The following is a 22,218-nucleotide window of genomic DNA, read 5'->3' as shown; positions in this document are numbered from 1 at the left end:
CCAGGTATATCAGAGCTTATATTTCAAGGAGCAAGCATCCTTTAATTTCATGGCTGCAGTCACCATCCGCAGTGATTTTGGAGCCCAAAAAAGTAGTCTCTCACTGTTTCCATTGTTTCCCGATCTATTTGCCATGAAGTAATGAGACCAGTTGCCATGATCTTCATTTTTTGAATGTTGAGCTTTAAGCCAGTTTTTTCACTCTCCTCTGTCCCCTTCATCAAGAGGCTCTCCAGTTCCTCTTTGCTTTCTGCCATTAGGGTGGGTGTCATCTGCCTATCTGAGGTTATTGATATTTCTTTTGGCAATCGTGATTCCAGGTTGAGCTTCATCCAACCTCATTCCACATGATGTACTCTGCATATAAGCTGAAAAAGCAGGGTGACAATATACAGCCTTGACAAACTTCTTTCCCAATTTTGAACCAGAAAATGTTGTCTGCTTACCCTGATTTTAGTTTTGCTGTTGAAATCAATATTTTTTTAATAATTCAGATTTTAAATTATTTTTCGATTTCACATAGGCATATTTCACAATAACACTAACTTCTCCCTCTGTATTTCTTCTGTGAAAGTATTTACAAAGATATGTAGCCTATAGTGAATATTCAGACACTGGAAAATGCCAGCAAATATTATTGGGTAATATATTTGAAACTTCTAGTGAGATTAATAGCCCCACGCAGAATCATATGCTACAATTGTCAATTTAAGGACTTCTTTTGCTTCCAAAATTTATTTCATGGAATGTCACTTTGTACAGGATTCTGTACAGAGTATACTATAGTATACTGTGAGTGATATTCCATGAAATAAACTTTGGAAGCAAAAGGAGTCCTTAAAAAATAATAAATAAATTTACTAACATTTATTTATAAGAGTAACTCACTGTTATAAGAGACAAGGCCCATAACATACTTATAACTTGGCCACAAAAGCAAGACTAAGTCGATTGTGCTACTTCTCTTCTAGGTGCTTCTGTCCTGTTACCTGAAATGTCCACATTAACCTACAGCTCAGCACGTCAGCTGTTTTTGCTCCTGCTTTCAATTGGCAGTGGATTCTTTTGAACCAGTAACACTTGTAGTGATTGTTAAGTTTTAATTCTCAGAGAATTATAATACTTCTTCCCATGTTCCCAATTTCTCCAACAATTCTCCTCAGGACTTGGAAAAATATAAATTGCCTGAGAAATGCAAGGAAAGACTTACCACACAGAAATATCTGTACTACTGAGAAAAAAAAGCACAGAATTTTCATGAAGCCACTTAAAGAGGTCATTTTGACTCATGTTTTGTTGGATTTTGACTTTGAACTGTTTTAATGGAATGCTCATGGATACAGATGGATTATCTGTTGAACAGTGATATTTTTTTAAACTAAAAGTTTAAAAAAAAAAAAGACCACAAAATATGTGAGTGGCAAAATGTTCACATCTAGACTTGGGAGACTTTTTAGGTAACTAAAGATTAATTCCTAGCTTTATTTTAGTAAGTAAATACTTAGATTAAGTCCTTAGATTTAAAACATTGTTTTAAAAGACTGTTCTTACTCATTTTCCTTTCTAAGTAATTTTTAATCAATTGAGAATTCATGTTTACTGTTACAAATTACAATTTCATAAATTTCAAATTACATTACAGATCTATCCAGATTAAAGAAATGCATCCCTGAGGAAACCACCTTCAATAAAATGTCAAATAGTAAATACAATTTATATTAATTTTTTTAATGAAAGAGTTAAGAGTTGGGTAGTTTTAAACTAATAGTTATTTGTCATGTCAGTATATTTAAAGCTATAAATGTAGGGTAAAACATTTGGTTACATTTTGTTTTCACTGAAAAGCAATGTCCCTTCTTTCTCCTCTCATTATCAGTACAATCATTAGCTAACACTGTACTCCTTACAAATCCACCCTTTAACACCCATTGTTCTAAACAAAGTATAAAGTACTTCTGAAACAAAGCATCTCTGTTGAGGGCTTGGGCATTAAAGACAAGGGACTAGTTCCCAATAGCAACAGTACTGTAACCTGCAGCAATTAATTCCACATAAACTGTGTTCCCTTAGAGTACAGCCAACTTATTTTTCTCTAATCATACTACAAGAGAAATGCCATTCTGAACTATTCTGTAATACTGATGCCTCATAAACCATTTATACATAGAAAACAACTGAACTTTGAACTGAATTCCCCAACTGGCAGACCTAGATGCACATTTTCTATTCTGCGATGCCATCAAGGGTTATTTAAGATCTCTCATAGAATTTTCTAAGTCCGTTCTGTTCCTCTACTGAGAATTCTTCCCCAGTCATATATGTTCTCTAAGATTCTGTTTTCTGGCCATGTAATTCCACTGACATTGAATCAGCTTCTCATCACTTGGAACTTTCCTTTTTTCCTTTTTTCTTTTGTCTTCCTCTTTGCCTTTTCTATGTTAATCAGTATTTCTCCATTTTGGTACAAGTAGGGCTTGGCTTTCATCAGCACTATCAGATCTTCTTCATCACATCAGCAAACCAAACTAATCATATCACAACTTCTATATTATTGAGAATCGTTGGCATTTCCTCATTTTGAACTTTGCTGTTCCATAACACACAAAATGCCAGAAATATAATAAGATACAGTGGGAATATGTTTACAACTCAATTTAGGACCATCAAAAATGTCATTTGATAAATACTTCACGGAACACTGAGAGACATCAAACAAAAAAGATTAAAGAATCCTTTCAAAATTAAAGCTTCTTTATTTTTCAGGTACATAAATCCCTTGACTAGTGTCTTTTCTTATCAATTCACAGAACAATTTTTAACATCAACCTTAACCTTCATAACTTTTATTAATTTCATCCATAATTGTTACTTATTACATTGTTGTTGTTCAGTCGCTAAGTAGTGTCTGACTCTTTGCCACTCCATGGACTACAGTAGCACACCAGGCTCCTCTGTGGTCCACTATCTTCCTGAGTTTGCTCAAATTCATGTCCATTGAGCCGGTGATGTCATCCAACCATCTTCTCCTCTGACACCCTCTCTCTTCTCCTTTTGCCTTCAATCTTTCCTTCAAGCAGGGTCTTTTCCAATGAGTCAGTTCTTCGCATCAGGCGGCCAAAGTATTGGAGCTTCGGCTTCAGCCTCAGGCCTTTCAATGAATATTTAAGGTTGATTTCCTTTAGAATTGACTGGTTTGGTCTCCTTGCAGTTTAAGGGACTCTAAAGAGTCTTCTTCAGCAACAGTTTGAAAGCATCAATTCTTCAGTGCTCAGCCTTCTCTTTGGTCCAACTCTCACATCAGTACGTGACTACTAGAAAAACCATAGCTTTGACTACACTGATCTTTGTCAGCAAAGTGATGTCTCTGGTTCCTTAACAGGCTATCTAGGTTTGTCACAGCTTTTCTTCCAAGGAGCAAGCATTTTTTAATTTCATGGCTGAAGTCACCAGTCGCAGTGATTTTCGAGCTCAAGAAAATTAAGTTTGTTACTGCTTCCTCTTTCTCCCCTTCTATTTGCCATGAAGTGATGGGACCAGATGCCATGATCTGAACTTTTTTTAATGCTGAGTTTCAAGCCACCTTTTTTACTCTCCTCTTTCATCCTCATCAAGACGGTCTTTAGTTCTTCTCTGCCATTAGAGTGGTATCATCTGCATATCTGATGCTGCTGATATTTCTCCTGGCAATCTTGACTCCAGCTTCTGATTTATCCAGCCCAGCACTTCACATGATGTACTCAACATATAAGTTAAATAAGGAGGATGACAATATATAGTCTTGTCATACTCCTTTCCCAATTATGAACCAGTCAGTTCTAACTGTCACTTCTTGACCTGCATACAGGTTTCTCAGGAGGCAGGTAAGGTGGTCTGGTACTCCTATCTCTTTAAGAATTTTCCACAGTTTGTTGTGATCCACACAGTCAAAGGCTTTAGCAGAGACAATGAAGCAGAAATAGATGTTTTCCTAGAATTCTTTTGCTTTCTGTATGATCCAACGGATGCTGCCAATTTGATCATTGGTTCTTCTGCCTTTTCTAAATCCAGCTTGTACAACTGCAAGTTCTCAGTTCACATACTGCTGAAGTCTAGCCTGAGGGATTTTGAGCATTATCTTGCTAGCATGTGAAATAAGAGCAACTGTATGGTAGTTTGAACATTCTTTGGCACTGTCCTTCTCGGGATTGGAATGAAAACAGATCTTTTCCGATCCTGTGGCCTCTGCTGAGTTTTCTAAATTTGCTGGCATATTGAATGCAGCACTTTAACAGCATCAGCTGTTAGAATTTTAAATAGCTCAGCTGGGATGTTAGACTAAATTACATTAAATTGATTTTGCATATGATTAAATATCATTAAGTTTCCATATAACATGATACTCCTTTCAACTATCATTTTTATATTTCAAAAATAATTATGTGGAAAAAGTATATGTAAATTCAAGTCAAACACCAAGTTCAATTCACTTAGTAAAACTAATAAATATCAACTTCTAAATATCTGAAGTCCTTCCTCTCTCTTGGTCCTTGTCTTTCCAACCCATCTGAAGCATGCATTAACTGGCCCCACAATAGATGCCCATGTAGTTAGAACTGCTGACAGACAATGGAAGAAATCAAATAAGAAATATTCTCTTCCCCACCCCCACCTTTTCTTTAGGGTTATTTTTCTTTTTTCATTGTTAAATGTCTTTTATAGCCAATCCTCTTGATTCCCCTCTCTCTTAGCCTTATCATGTCAAAAAAATCTGAGAACTGACATAATGTTTGGTCCTTTTTTGGCCCTAATAATAAATCTAGATATTCACCTTTTTACCCCTCTGCCTCATTTAGTGCTTCAAAATGATTCATTTACTAACTTCTCAGCTTCCAACTGATATGGACTCTGAGAATCTCATAAGTCCATCTAACTGCTTTTTCCTGTCAATCATTATTTACTAGCAAAAATATTCATAATTTAGCTTCACCATTAAATTGCTATTTAAAAGCATACGTGTTCCTTGGAGAGTCATTACTTTCAGCATATAAACATTAATTATTCAGTCCTTAATTCATTAGCTTTATACAAATTAACTTAAATAAAAGTTAACTTACTATTTTTTTCTTCTGGGATTTTAAATCATCCAATGCTTCATCTAGAAAACAAGATTTAAAACCAAAACTAAATCAGATACTAAGATGCTTAAGATACAGGAAAAAAATGTCAAATGATATACATTAAGCAACTGCAAGAAAATGTTCTCATTTTAGGATTTCTCACTGATGTGTACAGACAGAAGTTATCTCATCTTTACCCACATATATTTTATATGTTTGTCTGTATCATATACTACAAGTTCAGCTGGGAAAAAATGGACTTTACATAGAATAAAACACTTTTCTCAAATGTAAAAAAATATATTTTTTTAAATATTTTCAGAAACATTACTTTTTATAATTTCTCCTTCAACATCCCACCAATTCTCTTTTTATACGTTGGTAATGAAAATGTTCTCTTTATTTATAAGGAAAAAACATTTTATTAAGCTATTTGATCTCAAGAAAATGAGCACTAAAAAGAAAACCTTTGAAAACCTATAGTATTACACCTGAGGAGGGACTTGGAAAGGAAGATGATACTAATTACTTTTCAAAAATTAAACTTTTCCAAGATTTGCGTGCTTAGTTAGGTTGCATTGGTAGAACATAAACAATTATTTCAAAGGATATAATTTACATAATTTATGAACATCAGTATCTGCTTTACAAATTTATTTTAGGTTTCTAGTTTTTCTCTAGGAATACTGAACTAGCATAAATAGGAATACTATCCCAGAGAGAAAGAAGAGACTTAAAACTTGATTTAAACATTTTACTACCATATGTAAAATAGATAGCCAATGGGAATTTGCTGTATGGCTCAGGAAACTCAAACAGGGGTTCTGTATCAACCTAGAGGGGTGGGATGGGGAGGGAGATGGGAGAGAGGTTCAAAAGGGAGGGGATATATGTATAGCTATGGCTTATTCAGGTTGAGGTTTCACAGAAAACAACAAAATTCTATAAAGCAATTATCCTTCAATTAAAAAATAAATTAATTTTAAAAAATTTTACCAAATAGAATTTAAATAATTGTTCTTTATTTTTCATTAAATTTACTTACAAAATTATCTCTTCATTGAAGTTTTGGAGTAGAAAACATCTAAATATCAATTCAAATAATATTATTTACATAAAAATTCAAAGAAATATAAACTTCTGAAAAGATGATTTTACCACATTTTTTCCAAAATGTATTAAGTAGTCTTTAATGTTATAGCTGACTTATTACTGAAAGGAGAAAAAAACTGCTGACATCTTTAAAGAGAACAATCATCTTTACTTAGATAAGACCAAGCCAAATATTTAGCCTCTAATGCAAAGATCAGCAAACTTTTTCTATAAAACGCCAGACAGTAAATGGCTTTATGAGCCAAAAGGAAAAATTAAGTAGGTAATTTTAAAGCAAAAGAGTAAATGAATTTCCACAAAACTTTTAATGACAAAATTCAAATATAATAATAATTGTGGTCAACTGCTCGTAACATAGGTCTACCAATGAAAAGAAAAATTTTAGGAGGTAGGTGGGGGGATAACATTTCACTTAATTGAGATTCAAAATTAGTATCCCCTACCACCAAAACTGATTGCAAAAGTCAATCTGTTAGTTTATCTGTAATGAGATTTCACACATTTTATTTTTGAAAATTTTTTTACATAGATAGGTGCTGCTAAATATTTAAATCAATTGATAACCACATGATTTTAATTGAGCATATTCACTGTGTGAAAGGCATTTATAAAATTCTTTAATTTCTTCTCTTGATATTTGTCTTTATTATGTCACTACAAATTAATCACTTTCAGTTAAATGGATTTTGAAATATGGAAATTTCCTTTGTACTTGCATGAGGTGTGAAAAACACTGCTGGAACTGCAGTTTGAGCTCATATAATGTATCTGCTACAAATCTGTGTGGGAATGGAGATCTTCTTAACTTTTCATAGCACTTTTTAAAAAATTACTTTTTGTCATTAAATTGTTATTTGCTTTCTAAATCACTTTTATAGCACTACAGATTTCACATATGAGGACTGTTTCACCTTGTAATGTTAGGCTGAGTTCATTAAGAACCATTATCAAGTCTGCAAGACCTAATTTCCAAAGCCCAGTTCATTCACAGTGATTAAAAGCAGTCTGCCTCAGAAACATTTCGATCCTGGCCGAGTTCAAAATATCATAATAAAATTTTACTACTATTACTAATCCATCCAACTGCTTCTATTTCTTTTATTTATTTATTCAACTGTGTCAGGTCTTAGTTGTGGCATGCAGGATCTTCATTGAATCATGCAGGATCCTTTTTTGCGCCACACAGACTCCCTAGCTGTGGCTTGCAGGCTTAGTAGTTGCAGTGCATGGGCTTAATTGCTCCGTGGCAAATGGGATCTTGGTTTCCCAACTAGGGATTGAACCTGCACCCCTTGCATTACAAGGCAGATTCTTAACCACTGGGCTACCAGGGAAGTCCCCCCCACTTCTATTTCTGATAAAAGATCACATAACTGATGATGATTAAGTCTGTGAGAGCACATGAAGTTTCCCATTGACTATTCGAGTTCAATAACCCATGACAGGTTCAAATATGCTTTGCAAGTATTGATATCTGCTGTTGAGTAACACAGTGAATAACCACAGAATTTAAACACCTCACAGTTTCATGAACTTTGTAAATTAATCCACTAAGCCTTTTTCTGCTTCACACATATTTTTACCACCAACAGTTGTAAATGAATCTCAGCAGAGTCCACTTCAGGTTGTATTACATTAGTGCTTTTTCAACTTCTTTAAAAATATTCTCTCCCAGCATGTTCTACACAGACTGTTTACAGAGGCTAATTCTTTAGTCACGTCAAGTTCAGTACTGACACCTCAAGTAAACTAACTACAATTGAGCTGTATCAGTAACATCTGTCAACTCATCAAGAACCAATGACAATTCAGTATCTGCTTTACAAATTTATTTTAGGTTTCTAGTTTTTCTCTAGGAATACTGAACTAGCATAAATAGGAATTCCCTAGCCGTCCAGTGGTTAGGACTCAGGACTTTCACTGCAATGGTCCAGGTTCAATCTCTGATCAGGGAACTGATCCCACAAGCCAAATAGTGTGGCCAAAGAAAAAAAAGAGCCAACTGACAATCACTTGAAATCATCTGTCTTGTTTTTAAATGAACTATGTTGCTTCCAGTGTTCTTAACTCTTCAACCAATTGTTCTTGCTAAAAAGGCTACTAGCCAAGCAAGTATTTTCCCTAAATACATTTTTTTCATCTGCTGCAATTACATAATTTAATTAACTCACAACTGGTAAATAGCTATCTTTACTTCAGAAATAAGCCACAGAAAAACTTACTTTGAAGTTTCATTTTCACTTTTTATTTTTATGAAGAAATTCTGCTATGATGAGATATCCCATTTTAAATGTTCTAATTTTTCTGACATTGCTTTTCTGTGTGTTGGGAATATCATGATGAATAGTTAGCATAGTAGTCAATATATATGTATATTCTTTTAGTATAATTATACTCTCAATGCATAAAAAGCACAATGCTTTGTGTTTTGGTAATAATACATTCCACACTACTGTGAGACTGAAAGGAATAGATGCAACTAATAGAATAAATCAAAAGATGTTTAACTATATTTTACTCCCTAATAACATAAATTTTCTATAAAGATAACCAGTATAATTTCTCTTCATCTAAAGAAATGACTTATTTTGTGTACTGAGTGAAAAAAAATTCTAAATGGACACGATAGAAATAATACAACTGAAAAATAAAACCAGTTTGATCATTCATAAACTTTCTTATGCTTTAAAGTGAACAACTTCTCAATATTTACCACACTGTCATTTCAGCATACCATTTCATAACCTGTCATTCAATTACAAACCAATGCACCATATAAGATGGGTTTTTAAAAAGTATTTATAAAAACTTCAAAATTAAACTTACTATTTCTTTCTGTTCTCTTGGAAAAGAAGAAAATAAGTACTGTTCTTATACTCCAGATGCTATAGAAGAAGCAAAAATCAGAAACAAAAACCATAATTAGGATACATGAATTAGAAGCCACATTAAATGAAAACAAATACACATTTCTAATTACAGTCAGAGACAATGTTTCCCTTTGTATTTTGAAAATAAAAAAGCATTCCTTTCAGAAGTCACCAGAAATCTACCTGTGCTTTCAAAGGAGGAATTCTCAATCTAAAATTCATGGATCTCCTGATGGTCCCTCCAAATTGTGAAATTGCCTTTGTGCACCTAAGTGCATTTCTCTGGAGAGACCATTGCCCTTATCATTCTCAAACGGATCTATGAATCCTCCAAAAGATTAAGAACAAATTATAAAATTCCTTTTTACTAGGTAAGCATGAACTCTAAAACTTTATCTATTTCTATACATTAGGAAAAATACATTTTACAAATCCAGAGCATTATACAAATGTAAGTTGATACTCTTTCCCTGTTATTGAATATTAGAGGGAACTTTACCAAACAAGCTATCTTGAGAAAAAATAAAATATTATAATCAAATAAATAATTGACAAGTAAATTTAGCTAAACATCTCCTTTCATAAATTTTGTGAGTAATTATTTAGGCTTTACATTAGTAAGACATCAAATGATATTAAGAGAATTAAAAGAAAATCGAAGAATGATCCTAATCACAGACTTGTCCAGGTCATCTCTTAAATTCAATGTAAATAAACAAAAATTCCTTTCTCCATAGAACATATCAGAATAAGTATACAAACATTATCATTTTATAAAAAATACATTGTATCTAAATGTAAATTCAAATAAGTATGAAAACTAGTTCTTCACTCTGAAATATATCATTGCTATTCTTAGGAATCAGCCTACAAGGTCATCACCAGTGAACTCTGTCTCCTGGAGTACACAACTCTGAACTTTATGTAGCCCTCTCTCACCAGTGTTGGTCTGTGTGACCAATAGCATATGACAGAAGTAACAGCATGCCACTTCAAGATTAGGTTATAAAAACACACAGTTTCCATCTCAGGCCTCCTCTTCAGCTTGCTATCTTTCTCTCTTGGATTACTCACTCTGAGAGAAGCCAGCTGCTATGACATGAAGACCTTCAGGGAACTCTATAGAAAAGCCCATTTCATGAGAACAGAGGTCTCTGGCAAACAGCCAGGAAGGAGCTGAGGCCTGCCAACAACTACATGTGTGAGCTTAGAAGTAAATTCTCCAGCCTTAGTTAAGCCTTGAGATGACTGTAGCCCCAGCCAATAGCTTAACTGCAATTTATATATGAAAAAAGACCCTGGGCCAGAACCATCCAGCTAATAAGCTGCTCCAACATTCTGCCCCTCAAGAACTGAAAGAGAAAATAAACATTTGTTAAGCTACAAAGTTCTGGGGCAATCTGTTACATAGCAACAGATAACTTGTACATGTTTTTTGTATTATGACAATTTATTTTTATGGTATGAAAACACCAAAATAACCAGCAGCAGATTCCTACACAGTACTTGGACAACTACCCTAGTACTAAAAAAAAAAGACACTGGCCTTCTTTATCAAGGGAAGGGAGATAAAAAAAAAAGGTTAAACATACAACTCACAACCCTCAAAGATTCTACAAAAGTAGAAAAGTCCCATAATATTTCCCCACTGCAAGCCCACTGAAACAGTGGCAAACTGAGAGATGATTTGGGGGTGGAAAAAAAAAAGTACAGGGGAAGAAAACAGGACACAGGAGAAGGAACTGCAGAGATAAAGACTAAAACTCTGTAGGAAATCTATTAATTTTCTTAAATGGTAGATATTTATAAAATTATACATAATTTTCAAAGTGTACAAGTTATAAGAATGAAAATACAGTCCCTTACTTCACAATAAAACTTACTAATATCGCTTTGTGGACAACAAATTCTTCTTTTGGTTTTTATCAGAACAATTGGTGGAGAAAAGTAGCTGTCAAACAATACACATTTCTAAGTGTCAAGTCTTCAAGACTTAAAAAGACAGACTATAATAGAGTTAGCTATTTTTTAAGGAGAAGTTAAATGAAATTCTTTTAAATAGATAATTCTTTAAAATAAACTTTAGGAAAAGAACTAAAGTACTTCAGGAATATGTGTTCTAGTTATCCCAACAAAGATGTTGCTCTCCCAATAATTAAACATAACTTATAACAATACAGTAAATAACATGTTTGTCAAGATATTAAGGATATTTCTACCAATTCCTATACTTAGAGAATAGTGGCATAGTCTCCATTTCCCCCTTCACTTCTTGGAAATCATTCAAACAGAAGGGAAACAAAAACACAAATTCATTTTCTGATAAAATTAAGATAAGCTAAAACTCATCTCTCAAAATATGTGAAAGAGTTCCCCAAAACAATAGAGAACATGCTGGGGCTCAAAAGAATAAAAGCATAGAAGGAAAACTGCTTATCTCACTCAAAGACAGGAAGATAAACTTCTCAAAGTGTAAAGGTTAGAACTCATGTTTATTACAGTGAGAACAAGATACACATGCTACAGGCAGAAATTCCCCAGTTTGGTTCCAACAACGAAACAGAAAAATCAGGGCTTAAAGAGAAATCACTCATAAATGCCCTATTTACAAAGAATATTCTGTTTCTATGGCAGCAGGGCAGAGAAGATTTATATTACGAAAAATTTTATACACAGTTGCCTAACCTTATTAGCCAGAGACAAATAAAAGCTGAACAAACTAACATACTAAACCCTGGATCATAAGGAAAATTATAGATAGCCTAAAATGTAGGAAGACTTGCCTCTATACTCTCAAATAAACCTCTTACAAATAACTGGATGAAAGTAAAGTAAACATACCACATACCTAAAGATTTTGTTTGTAAGTTATAAAAACCAAAATCAAAATAGAAAATTATGTTTCAAAATTTAGACCAACATCTTTCATTTAAATAAATGTAAATGAGCTAAGCTCACCAGAGCAAAAGAAAAAGACTTTCAGACTAGATCATAAAAGAAAAACTAACCCTATAATATAAACTAACACCTAAAACTAAGTTTTTTGAAGGTTGAAAATAAAACAATGGACAAAAACTATAGTAGGCAAATACACACAAAATAAGGTTTGATCATAATATGACACAAAATTAAATTCAAGACTACCCCCCCCCAACCAAACAAAGCTCCAAACTAGAAAAAGGTTATTTTATAGCATTAAAAAGGATGAAGTTTCTTTCCAACAAATACAGCTGAAGCAACTGGGCATCCACAGGCAAAGAAGAAAGTGACAGGATCTCAATGGAACCTCACATCTTATATTTAAAAACAGGCTCAAAACGGATTATGAACTTAAATGTAAAATGTTAGAAGGAAAAAAGCACAGCAAATAAAGAAGAAAATCTTCAAGACCTACAGCTACAGAGGAGTTTTGGGGTTTTTTTTAATTTTTTATTTTGCATTGAGGTATAGCCATTAACAGTCTTGTGATACATTCAGGTGAACTGTGAAGGAACTCCACCATACACATACAGATATCCACTCTCCCCCAAATCCACCCTTACCATCCAGGCTGCCACATAACATTGAGCGGAGTTCCATGTGCTATACAGTAGGTCCTTGTTGATTATCCATTTTAAATATAGCAATGTGTACATGCCCATCCCAAACTCCCTAGGTATCCCATCCCCCATCCTTGTCCCCCATCCCTGTCAAACATAAGCTCGTTCCCTAAGTCTGTGAGTCTGTTACAGAGGGGTTTTTGATAACAAAAGCACAATCCATAAAAGGAAAATTGTAAATAATAAATTTGGCTCTGTGAAAAACCCTTTATAAGGATGAAAAGACAAACTACAGACTGGGAAAAAATATTTACAAACCATACATCCAACAAAAAACTTCTATCTAAAATACATAAAGAACTTTCAAAACTCAACAGCAAAAAGACTAATAATTCAATTGGAAAATCAGACAGCAGACATGAATAGAAATTTCACCAAGAAGATGATACAAATCGAAAATAAACACATGAAAAAATGTTCATCACAGCCATCAGGGAAATGTGAGTTAAAACCACATTGATCTATCAATACACACCTATCAGAATGATCAAATTAGAAAATAGTGGTAATACCAAATGTTGGCAAGGATGCAGAGAAACTAGATCACTTAAACATAATAGTGGAAGTGTAAAAAGGTACCTCTACTCTGAAAAAAAAAAAAACCTGTTGGCTCAGATGGAAAAGAATCTGCCTGCAATGTAGGAGACCCAGATTCAGTCCCTGGGTTGGGCAGATCCCCTGGAGAAGGGAATGGCAATTCACTTCAGTATCCGTGCCTGAAGAATTCCATGGACAGAGGAACCCGGCAAGCTACAGTCTATGGAGTCGCAAAGAGTCAGACACAACTAAGTGACTGAATACAGACACACACACACACTCTGAAAAAAAGTTTAGCAATTTCTTATAAAAGTAAACACGTATTTATTTACATGTGCCTCTGACATTACACTCAGGTATATACACCAGAGAAATGAAAACTTACATTCAGACAAAAACCTGTACACATATATTCATGGAAACCTCATTTGTGAGAGCCAAAAACTGGAAAACATCCAAATGTCCTTCAACAAGAATATGACTAACAAACTGTGCCACATTAATGCCATGAAATACTATTCAGCAATAAAAAGGAATTATTGTTATACTTAACATTTTGAATGGATCACAGGAATATAACATTTTGGATAGATCTCAAGAATATGCTGAGTTTAAAAAGCCATTTCCAAAAGGTTACATAGTATGTGATCCCACTTTATAATATTCTTGAAATAAAATTATAGAGATGGAAAACAGATTGGGGTGGCAGGGGTTAGGAATGGGGCAGGTGGAAAAGAACTGGTATGACTATAAAGGGGAAGCAGAAAGGAACTCTGCACAATTCTGGATCTAAATTGTGGGGTAGTTATATGAAGCTACACATATGATAAAACTAAACAAATATAAAATACATGCACACAAATGAGCATATGCAAAACTAGTGAAATCTGAATAGGCTCTATGAATTGAACCAATAACGATATCCAGCTGTGTTATTTAACTATAGTCATGCAAGATGTAACCACTGGGGAAGCTAGGTGAAGGAGAGACAGGACCTGCTTGTATATCTGTTTTTTCTAATTTTGTATGAATCTGTGATTATTTCAAAGTAAAAAGTATTTTTTAAAGGATGTGCTTTCAGTTTAGGAATATCTACTCATCAAATAGAAAAGCATCAACACTCATATAGGAAAACTAAAGGAAATATAGCGAGAAGTAAAAGTACATTGTTATTAGGACACAGAAGACCTATATAATATAGCAAGGTCATTTTCACTGATAATATCAAATTTTGTGTACGTGGGAAAAAACACTATCTTTAGGTATTCATGAAACACAGCAAGTAACCAAACAGCATGCCACCAAAAAGTCTCAATAAGATCAAAGAAGTAGATATATTATTAAACAACATGCTCTGAAAGAAATACATTGAAACTAGAAATAAGGTCTCAGTTCAAAATGGCGGAGTAGAAGTATGTGTGCTCATCTCCTCCTGCAAAAGCACCAAACTAGCAACTAACTGTTGAACAACCATTGACAGGAGGACACTGAAACGCACCAAAAAAAGATACCCCATGTCCAAAGACGAAGAAGCCACAGCAAGACAGTGGGAGCAGCACATCAATGAAACAAACCCCACACCCACTGGGTGGATGACCCATGGACTGGGGAACAGTAATACCAAAGAAGCTTTCCCACTGTTGTGAAGGTTCTGAACCCCATGTCAGGCTGCACAGCCTGGGGATCTGACAAAGGGACTGGGAATCCCCAAGAAATCTGGCCTTGAAGGCCAGGGGGATTTGATTATAGGACTTCTATTGGACTGGGAGAAAGAGAGACTCCAGTCTTGAAAAGCACAAACAAAATCCTGCATGTACCAAGACCCAAAGGAAAGGGGCAGTAATCCCACAGGAGACTGAACCAAAACTACCTGCTCATGCTGAAGGGTCTCCCGTGGAGGCCTGGGTCGGCAGGACCTCACCACAGGGACACTGGCAGGAGCAGGCCAGGAAGGCCCCTCCTGGCGTAAACTCTCTAGCCCCCAGGGCTGGGTCGCCTCAGGCCAAACAACTACCAGGGAGGGAGTGCAACCCCACTCATGAGCAGATAATTTGATTAAAGCTTTACTGAGCAAGGTCCTGCCCACCAGAGCAAGATCCAGTTTTTCCCATTGCCAGTCCCTCCCATCAGAAAGCTAACACAAACCTCTTAGGCTCATCCATCAGAGGGCAGAAGGAAGAAGCACAGTTTCACAGCAGCTAAAACAAAAACCATATTATAGAAAGTTAACCATGATGAAAAAGCAGAAAGTTATCTCCCAGATGAAAGGACAAGATAAAACCCCCAAAAAACAATTAAATGCAGTAGAGATACGCAACCTTCCAGAAAAAGAATTCAGAATAATGACAGTGAAAATGATCCAGGAGCTTGGGAAAACAACGGAGAAGATGCAATAAATGTTTACCAAAGACCTACAAGAACTAAAGAGCAAACAAACAGAGATGAATAATATACTGAAGAGAAGTGAAGTTGCTCAGTCGTGTCTGACTCTTTGCAACCCCATGGACTGTAGCCTGCCAGGCTCCTCCGTCCATGGAATTTTCCAGGCAAGAATACTGGAGTGGGTTGCAAGGAGTCAATGGCAGAATAACTGAAGCAGAAGAACAGATAAATGACCTGGAGGACAGAATGGTGGAAATTACTGTTGCAGAACAGAATATAGAAAAAAGAATGAAAAGAAATGAAGACAGCCTAAGAGATCTCTGAAAGTGAAAGTTGCTCAGCTGTGTCCGACTCTTTGTGACTTCATGGACTATACAGTCCATGGAATTCTCTAGGCCAAAATACTGGAGTGGGTAGCCTTTGCCTTCTTCCAGGGGATCTTCCCAACCCAGGGATCAAACCCAGCTCTCCCTCATTGCAGGCGGATTCTTTACCAGCTGAGTGACCAGCGAAGCCCTAGTGGACAACATTAAACACACCAACATTCACATTATAGGGGCCCCAGAAAAAGAAGGAAGAGAGAAAGGACCTGAGAAAATATCTGATCAGAACTGATTCAAATGAATTCTTTTTAACGGCTGAGTAATACTCCATTGTGTATATGTACCACAGCTTTCTTATCCATTCATCTGCTGATGGACATCTAGGTTGTTTCCATGTCCTGGCTATTATAAACAGTGCTGCGATGAACATTGGGGTACATGTGTCTCTTTCAATTCTGGTTTCCTCGGTGTGTATGCCCAGCAGTGGGATTGCTGGGTCATAAGGTAGTTCTATTTGCAATTTTTTAAGGAATCTCCACACTGTTCTCCATAGTGGCTGTACTAGTTTGCATTCCCACCAACAGTGTAGGAGGGTTCCCTTTTCTCCACACCCTCTCCAGCATTTATTGCTTGCAGATTTGTGGATCGCAGCCATTCTGACTGGTGTGAAGTGGTACCTCATTGTGGTTTTGATTTGCGGTGTGAAGTGGTACCTCATTGTGGTTTTGATTTGCATTTCTCTGATAATGAGTGATGTTGAGCATCTTTTCATGTGTTTGTTAGCCATCCGTATGTCTTCTTTGGAGAAATGTCTATTTAGTTCTTTGGCCCATTTTTTGATTGGGTCGTTTATTTTTCTGGAATTGAGCTGCATAATTTGCTTGTATATTTTTGAGATTAGTTGTTCATTTGAATCAGTTCTGATGAGATAGATGAAACTGGAGCCGATTATACAGAGTGAAGTAAGCCAGAAAGAAAAACACCAATACAGTATACTAACACATATATATGGAATTTAGAAAGATGGCAATGACGACCCTGTATGCAAGACAGGAAAAAAGACACAGCTGTGTATAATGGACTTTTGGACTCAGAGGGAGAGGGAGAGGGTGGGATGATTTGGGAGAATGGCATTCTATCATGTATACTATCATGTAAGAATTGAATCGCCAGTCTATGTCTGACGCAGGATACAGCATGCTTGGGGCTGGTGCATGGGGATGACCCACAGAGATGTTATGGGGAGGGAGGTGGGAGGGGGGTTCATGTTTGGGAACACATGTAAGAATTAAAGATTTTAAAATTAAAAAAAAAAAAAAGAATCAATTCTTCGGCACCAGGCCTTCTTTATGTTCCAAGTCTCACATCTGTACATGACTATTGGAAAAGCCAGAGCTTTGACTATACAGACCTTCGTTAAAAAAAAAAAAAAAAGAAAAGAAAATATCTGAAGAGATAATAGCTGAAAACGTCCCTCGCACGTGAAAGGAAATAGTCAACCAAGTCCAGAAAGCACAGAGTCCAGGCAGGATAAACCCAAGGAGGAACACATTAAGGCACACAGTAATCAAATTGACAAAAGTTAAAGACAAAGATAAAATATTAAAAGCAACAAGGGGGAAACGACAAATAACATACAAGGGAACTCCCGTCAGGCTATCAGCTGATTTCTCAACAGAAAGAAGCCAGAAGGGAATGGCACAACATATTTAAAGCAATGAAAGGGAAGAACCTACAACCAAGAATACTCCACCCAGCAAGACTCTCCTTTAGATTTGATGGAGAAACCAAAGCTTTCCAGACAAGCAAAAGTTATGAGAACTCAGCACCACCAAACCAGCTTTACAACAAATGCTAAAGGAACTTCTCTAGGCAGGAAACACAAGAGAAGGAAAAGACCTACAGAAAATAAATCCAAAACAATTAAGAAAATGGTAACAGGATCATACAGATCAATAATTACCTTAAATGTAAATGGATTAAATGTATCAACCAAAAGACACAGACTGGCTGGGTGGATGAAAACATGTGCATGTATGCACTTTCACTTACATCACTCTCCCTGATCTTCCAAATTATATGTAATTATGTTCTACTGTTAGATTAATCATGTTCCCATTATGGCTTGCAACTGTGACTATCTTTTATTTTTTTGTCTGACTATTGATTGTGAAAGCTGATAAATATCTTTTATTATTGTGAAAAAAAAAACAGCAATAATAACTAAGCCAAAAAACCAAACATACAAATACACCCGGCCATCTAGAAATAACCCTTAAATTACAAAAACTTTAAAAAAAATGCAATCATGTCTTAAAATAAGCAAAGTAAATACACATCACTACATATTAAGTCCTGTGGGATAAAACTAAAACAGTCAGAAAATACCATGGCCTCAAATATATGCACCGTGTACTATGTTAAGAAATAAGGATGAAAATAAATATATTAAAGCATTAATTTTGAGTAACAAGAATAAAATAAACCTAAGTGTGAAAAAATAATTAATAAAAAGAAGTCATTTTTTAAGCTTGTTCTTTGGAATAAAACAGCTAACAAAAACAATCCAATCAAAAAAGAATTACAAATATACAAAATAAGAAACAATAAGGAAGCAACAATCATAGCTACAAGGAAGATTTTAAAAATCAATCAGAGACAGTGATTACTACTATTACAACACTGCAAATATATTTTAAAACTGTAGCATGATTAACAAAAGTAACCTTGGAAGACAGAGAAAGCCTAAAAAAGTAACTACTATTGAATTTTCAAAGTTGTTAAGAGCTAGCTGATATCAAAAAAACACGAAGCCCAAAAGATTTCAAATGGAATACTACTAAACCTGTAAAGGACAAATACTGCCAGTACTATTTAAACTGTTACAGACCATTTAAAAAGAAAGAAAAGCTTTCTAATTTTTTACAAAATGACTGCAACTAAGAAAGTAGAAATTTTCCTAAAAATCAACATTTTAGCATTTGAATTCAATATTTAATATAATCTATCATATCAAGAGGTGTAAGATGAAAAATTATCTGGCTATCTCCATAGATGATGAAATAGCATTTAACAAAATTTAATAATCTTTCTTTAAAAAAGCTAAACAAAATACAGAAAGCTAGAAAATTCCTTAACATAAAATACATGTCTCAAACCAAAAGTCAGAATAATGCCCACTGGGGAAATTAGAAGCATTCCCAAAGACCAAGTCAAGGATGACAACTATTTTCTCTGCAAGTTAACACTGTCCTGCAAGTATTAGCCAACACAATTAGGAAAGAGGGGGGAAAAAATCTGAAAAGAGTAAAAAAATTTAAAAGGAGGTGGTAAAATTATTGCTATTTACAAATAATAAGATTGCATACTTGTAAACTCTCGAACAATCAACTGAAACATTTATTAGAAACTGTTCACCTGAAACTATCATAATATTGTTAGTCAGCTACACCCTAATACAAAATAAAAAGGGTCAAAAAGTAAAATTTTTAAAAGAAACAATAAGATAATTATTATGGTTGAATACAAAATTAGTACAGAAAATCAGTTAAGTTCATATATACAATCAGTTCTAAGATAGTAATACTAAGGCATACTAAAATCTCTTAACTCATATTCATTAAATTATTTCTGTTGTTCCTTTCTGAATGAACCTGATGTTATTTGAAAAGTAAGTCAGCATGATTTTCTGTTGAATATTATCAGTGACTTGCACTGTAAATTTATAAAGGTGCTCTAACATGAAAAATTGGAGTTTTGATAAAACAGAATTACACCTTAGATTCAGTGAACATTTTAAATCCTTCATATTCAGTGTTTTTACTGTATTAAAGTTAAAAATTATAAAAGTTAAAATGCAGCAGAATGTCTAAAACTCAAACAACATAAACCTTCCTCATTTTTATTGAAGGATTAACATTCTATAAATCTCTGATGATTTTTCAGCAATCATCATATACAAAGGAGTTTTTACTTATTTGGTCCTTCTTGCCAAATTTAAGTGCCTTCTTTCTAACAACTGCACAAAACCCATCCAATTTATTGAAATGTTTTAAGATGAGACTTAGCAATATATAAAGCTAAAAATGAAAAAATACAGGTCTCGGTTTTGTCAGTTTATTTAATCATCAAAGGCTTTAGCAAGAGTTATTTTCACATTCAGACAAACAAAAGTAATTTATTTTGGTATAATGAACAAGCTTTATTTTTTTTAAGAAAATAATTTTTTTATTAAACAATGCTGAGTAGAATTATTTTTTAATTAATTAATTGGAGACTAATTACAATATTGTGGTGATTTTTGCCATACATTGACATGAATCAGCCATGGGTATACATATGCCCTCCTCCCTCCCTCCCCATCCCATCCCTCTGGGTTGTCCCAGTGCACAGCTCTGAGTGCCCTGTTTCGTGCATCGAACTTGGACTGGTCATCTATTTCACATATGGTAATATACATGTTTCAGTGCTATTCTCTCAAATCATCCCACCCTCAACTTCTCCCACAGAGTCCAAAAGTCTGTTCTTTATATCTGTGTCTCTTTTGCTGTCTCATATATAGGTTCATTGTTACCATCTTTCTAAATTCCATATATATACAAGCTTTATCTTTTTAATTTTATAATGGAAAGGGAGATATAACTCAACACCATTTCCCCCCAATAAGTTGAAATGTTATCTTTATCATGTATAAAAACCATATGCAATAAAAATTCCTTTGGAGATTTATTTCTGGATTCTTGTGTTTCTCTTCCTTTGGTCTGCGTCTCTATTTAGACCAAACTTTTACTTAATGAAATTTTATAATATATCTGAAGCCTGGTAGACCTCTGCTCCTTTTCTAAATTTTTCAAGATATTCTTATGTGCTTATTTTTCCATTAAAAATTATGGAATAAGTGTACCAAGATTTTTAAAGTATCATTAGTATTTTTATTGTGATTATACATTTTTAGACTAATTTAGGGAGAACCAATCTCATTACAATACTGAATCTCCCTATCCAAGAATAGGATTTGTCTCTTAATTATGTCTCAGTACATAATTCTTTAAATACAAAATTATATCAAGTGAATATCTATGTTTTAATAGCTATCAATATTATAAAAGGTATGCTTGCAAAATTATTTTCTTAGCTACAAAAACTAAGTAGTCTCCTTAAGTAAATATCAAGAGATGTTCAGATCCCTTCTTCTTTACAACTATAGTTGATAAGAGATACTTTATATATTGACTATGCCAAAGCCTTTGACTATGTGGATCATGACAAACTGTGGAAAATTCTTAAAGAGATGGGAATACCAGACCACCTGACCTGCCCTCTGAGAAATCTGTATGCAGGTCAAGAAGCAACAGTTAGAAACAGATATGAAACAGACTGGTTCCAAATCGGGAAAGGAGTACATCAATGCTATATATGGTCACCCTGCTTATTTAACTTCTATGCAGAGTACATCATGAGAAATGCTGGGCTGGAGGAAGCACAAGCTGGAATCAAGATTGCCAGAGGAAATATCAATAACCTCAGATATGCAGATGACACCATGCTTATGGCAGAAAATAAAGAAGAACTGAAGAGCCTCTTGATGAAAGTGAAACAGGAGAGTGAAAAAGTTGGCTTAAAACTCAACATTCAGAAAACTAAGATCATGGCATCTGGTCCCATCACGTCATGGCAAATAGACAGGGCAACGATGGAAACACTGACAGACTTTATTTGTGAGGGCTCCAAAATCACTGCAGATGGTGACTGCAGCCATGAAATTAAAAGACGCTTGCTCCTTGGAAGAAAAGCTATGGCCAACCTAGACAGCATATTAAAAAGCAGAGACATTACTTTACCAACAAAGGTCCATCTAGTCAAGGCTATGGTTTTTCCAGTGGTCATATATGGATGTAAGAGTTGGACTATAAAGAAAGCTGAATCCCGAAGAATTGATGCTTTTGAACTGTGGTGCTGGAGAAGACTTGAGAGTCCCCTGCACTGCAAGGAGATCCAACCAGTCCATTCTAAAGGAAATCAGTCCTGAATATTCACTGGAAGGACTGATGCTGAAGCTGAAGCTCCAATACTTGGGCCACCTCATGCGAAGAACTGACTCTTTGGAAAAGACCCTGGGAGGGATGGGGCAGGAGGAAAAGGGGATGACAGAGGATGAGATGGCTGGATGGCATCACCTACTCGATGGACATGAGTCTGAGTAAGCTCTGGGAGTTTGTGATAGACAGGGAGGCCTGGTGTACTGCAGTCCATGGGGTTACAAATAGTCGGACATGACTGAGGGACTGAACTTTATTAT

General features: G+C 34.9%; 1 protein-coding gene across 1 annotated transcript in view; it reads right to left on the bottom strand.

Annotated features, from left to right (window-relative positions):
• LNPK (lunapark, ER junction formation factor) overlaps window positions 1-22,218 on the bottom strand; it is a 93,508-nt gene that overhangs the window by 57,989 nt on the left and 13,301 nt on the right. Inside the window, exons 5-6 of the mRNA XM_068967968.1 lie at window positions 9,036-9,094; window positions 5,094-5,134 (exon numbers count right to left, since the gene is read on the bottom strand). Coding sequence (XP_068824069.1) covers window positions 5,094-5,134; window positions 9,036-9,094 — 100 coding nt within the window. The remainder of the gene's footprint in view (window positions 1-5,093; window positions 5,135-9,035; window positions 9,095-22,218) is intronic.

The sequence above is a fragment of the Capricornis sumatraensis genome, chromosome 3 (assembly GCF_032405125.1).
Source record: "Capricornis sumatraensis isolate serow.1 chromosome 3, serow.2, whole genome shotgun sequence".
Lineage (NCBI taxonomy): Eukaryota > Metazoa > Chordata > Mammalia > Artiodactyla > Bovidae > Capricornis > Capricornis sumatraensis.
Note: the sequence above shows the minus strand (reverse complement) of the source record. Positions and strands in the feature narration are given on the sequence as shown.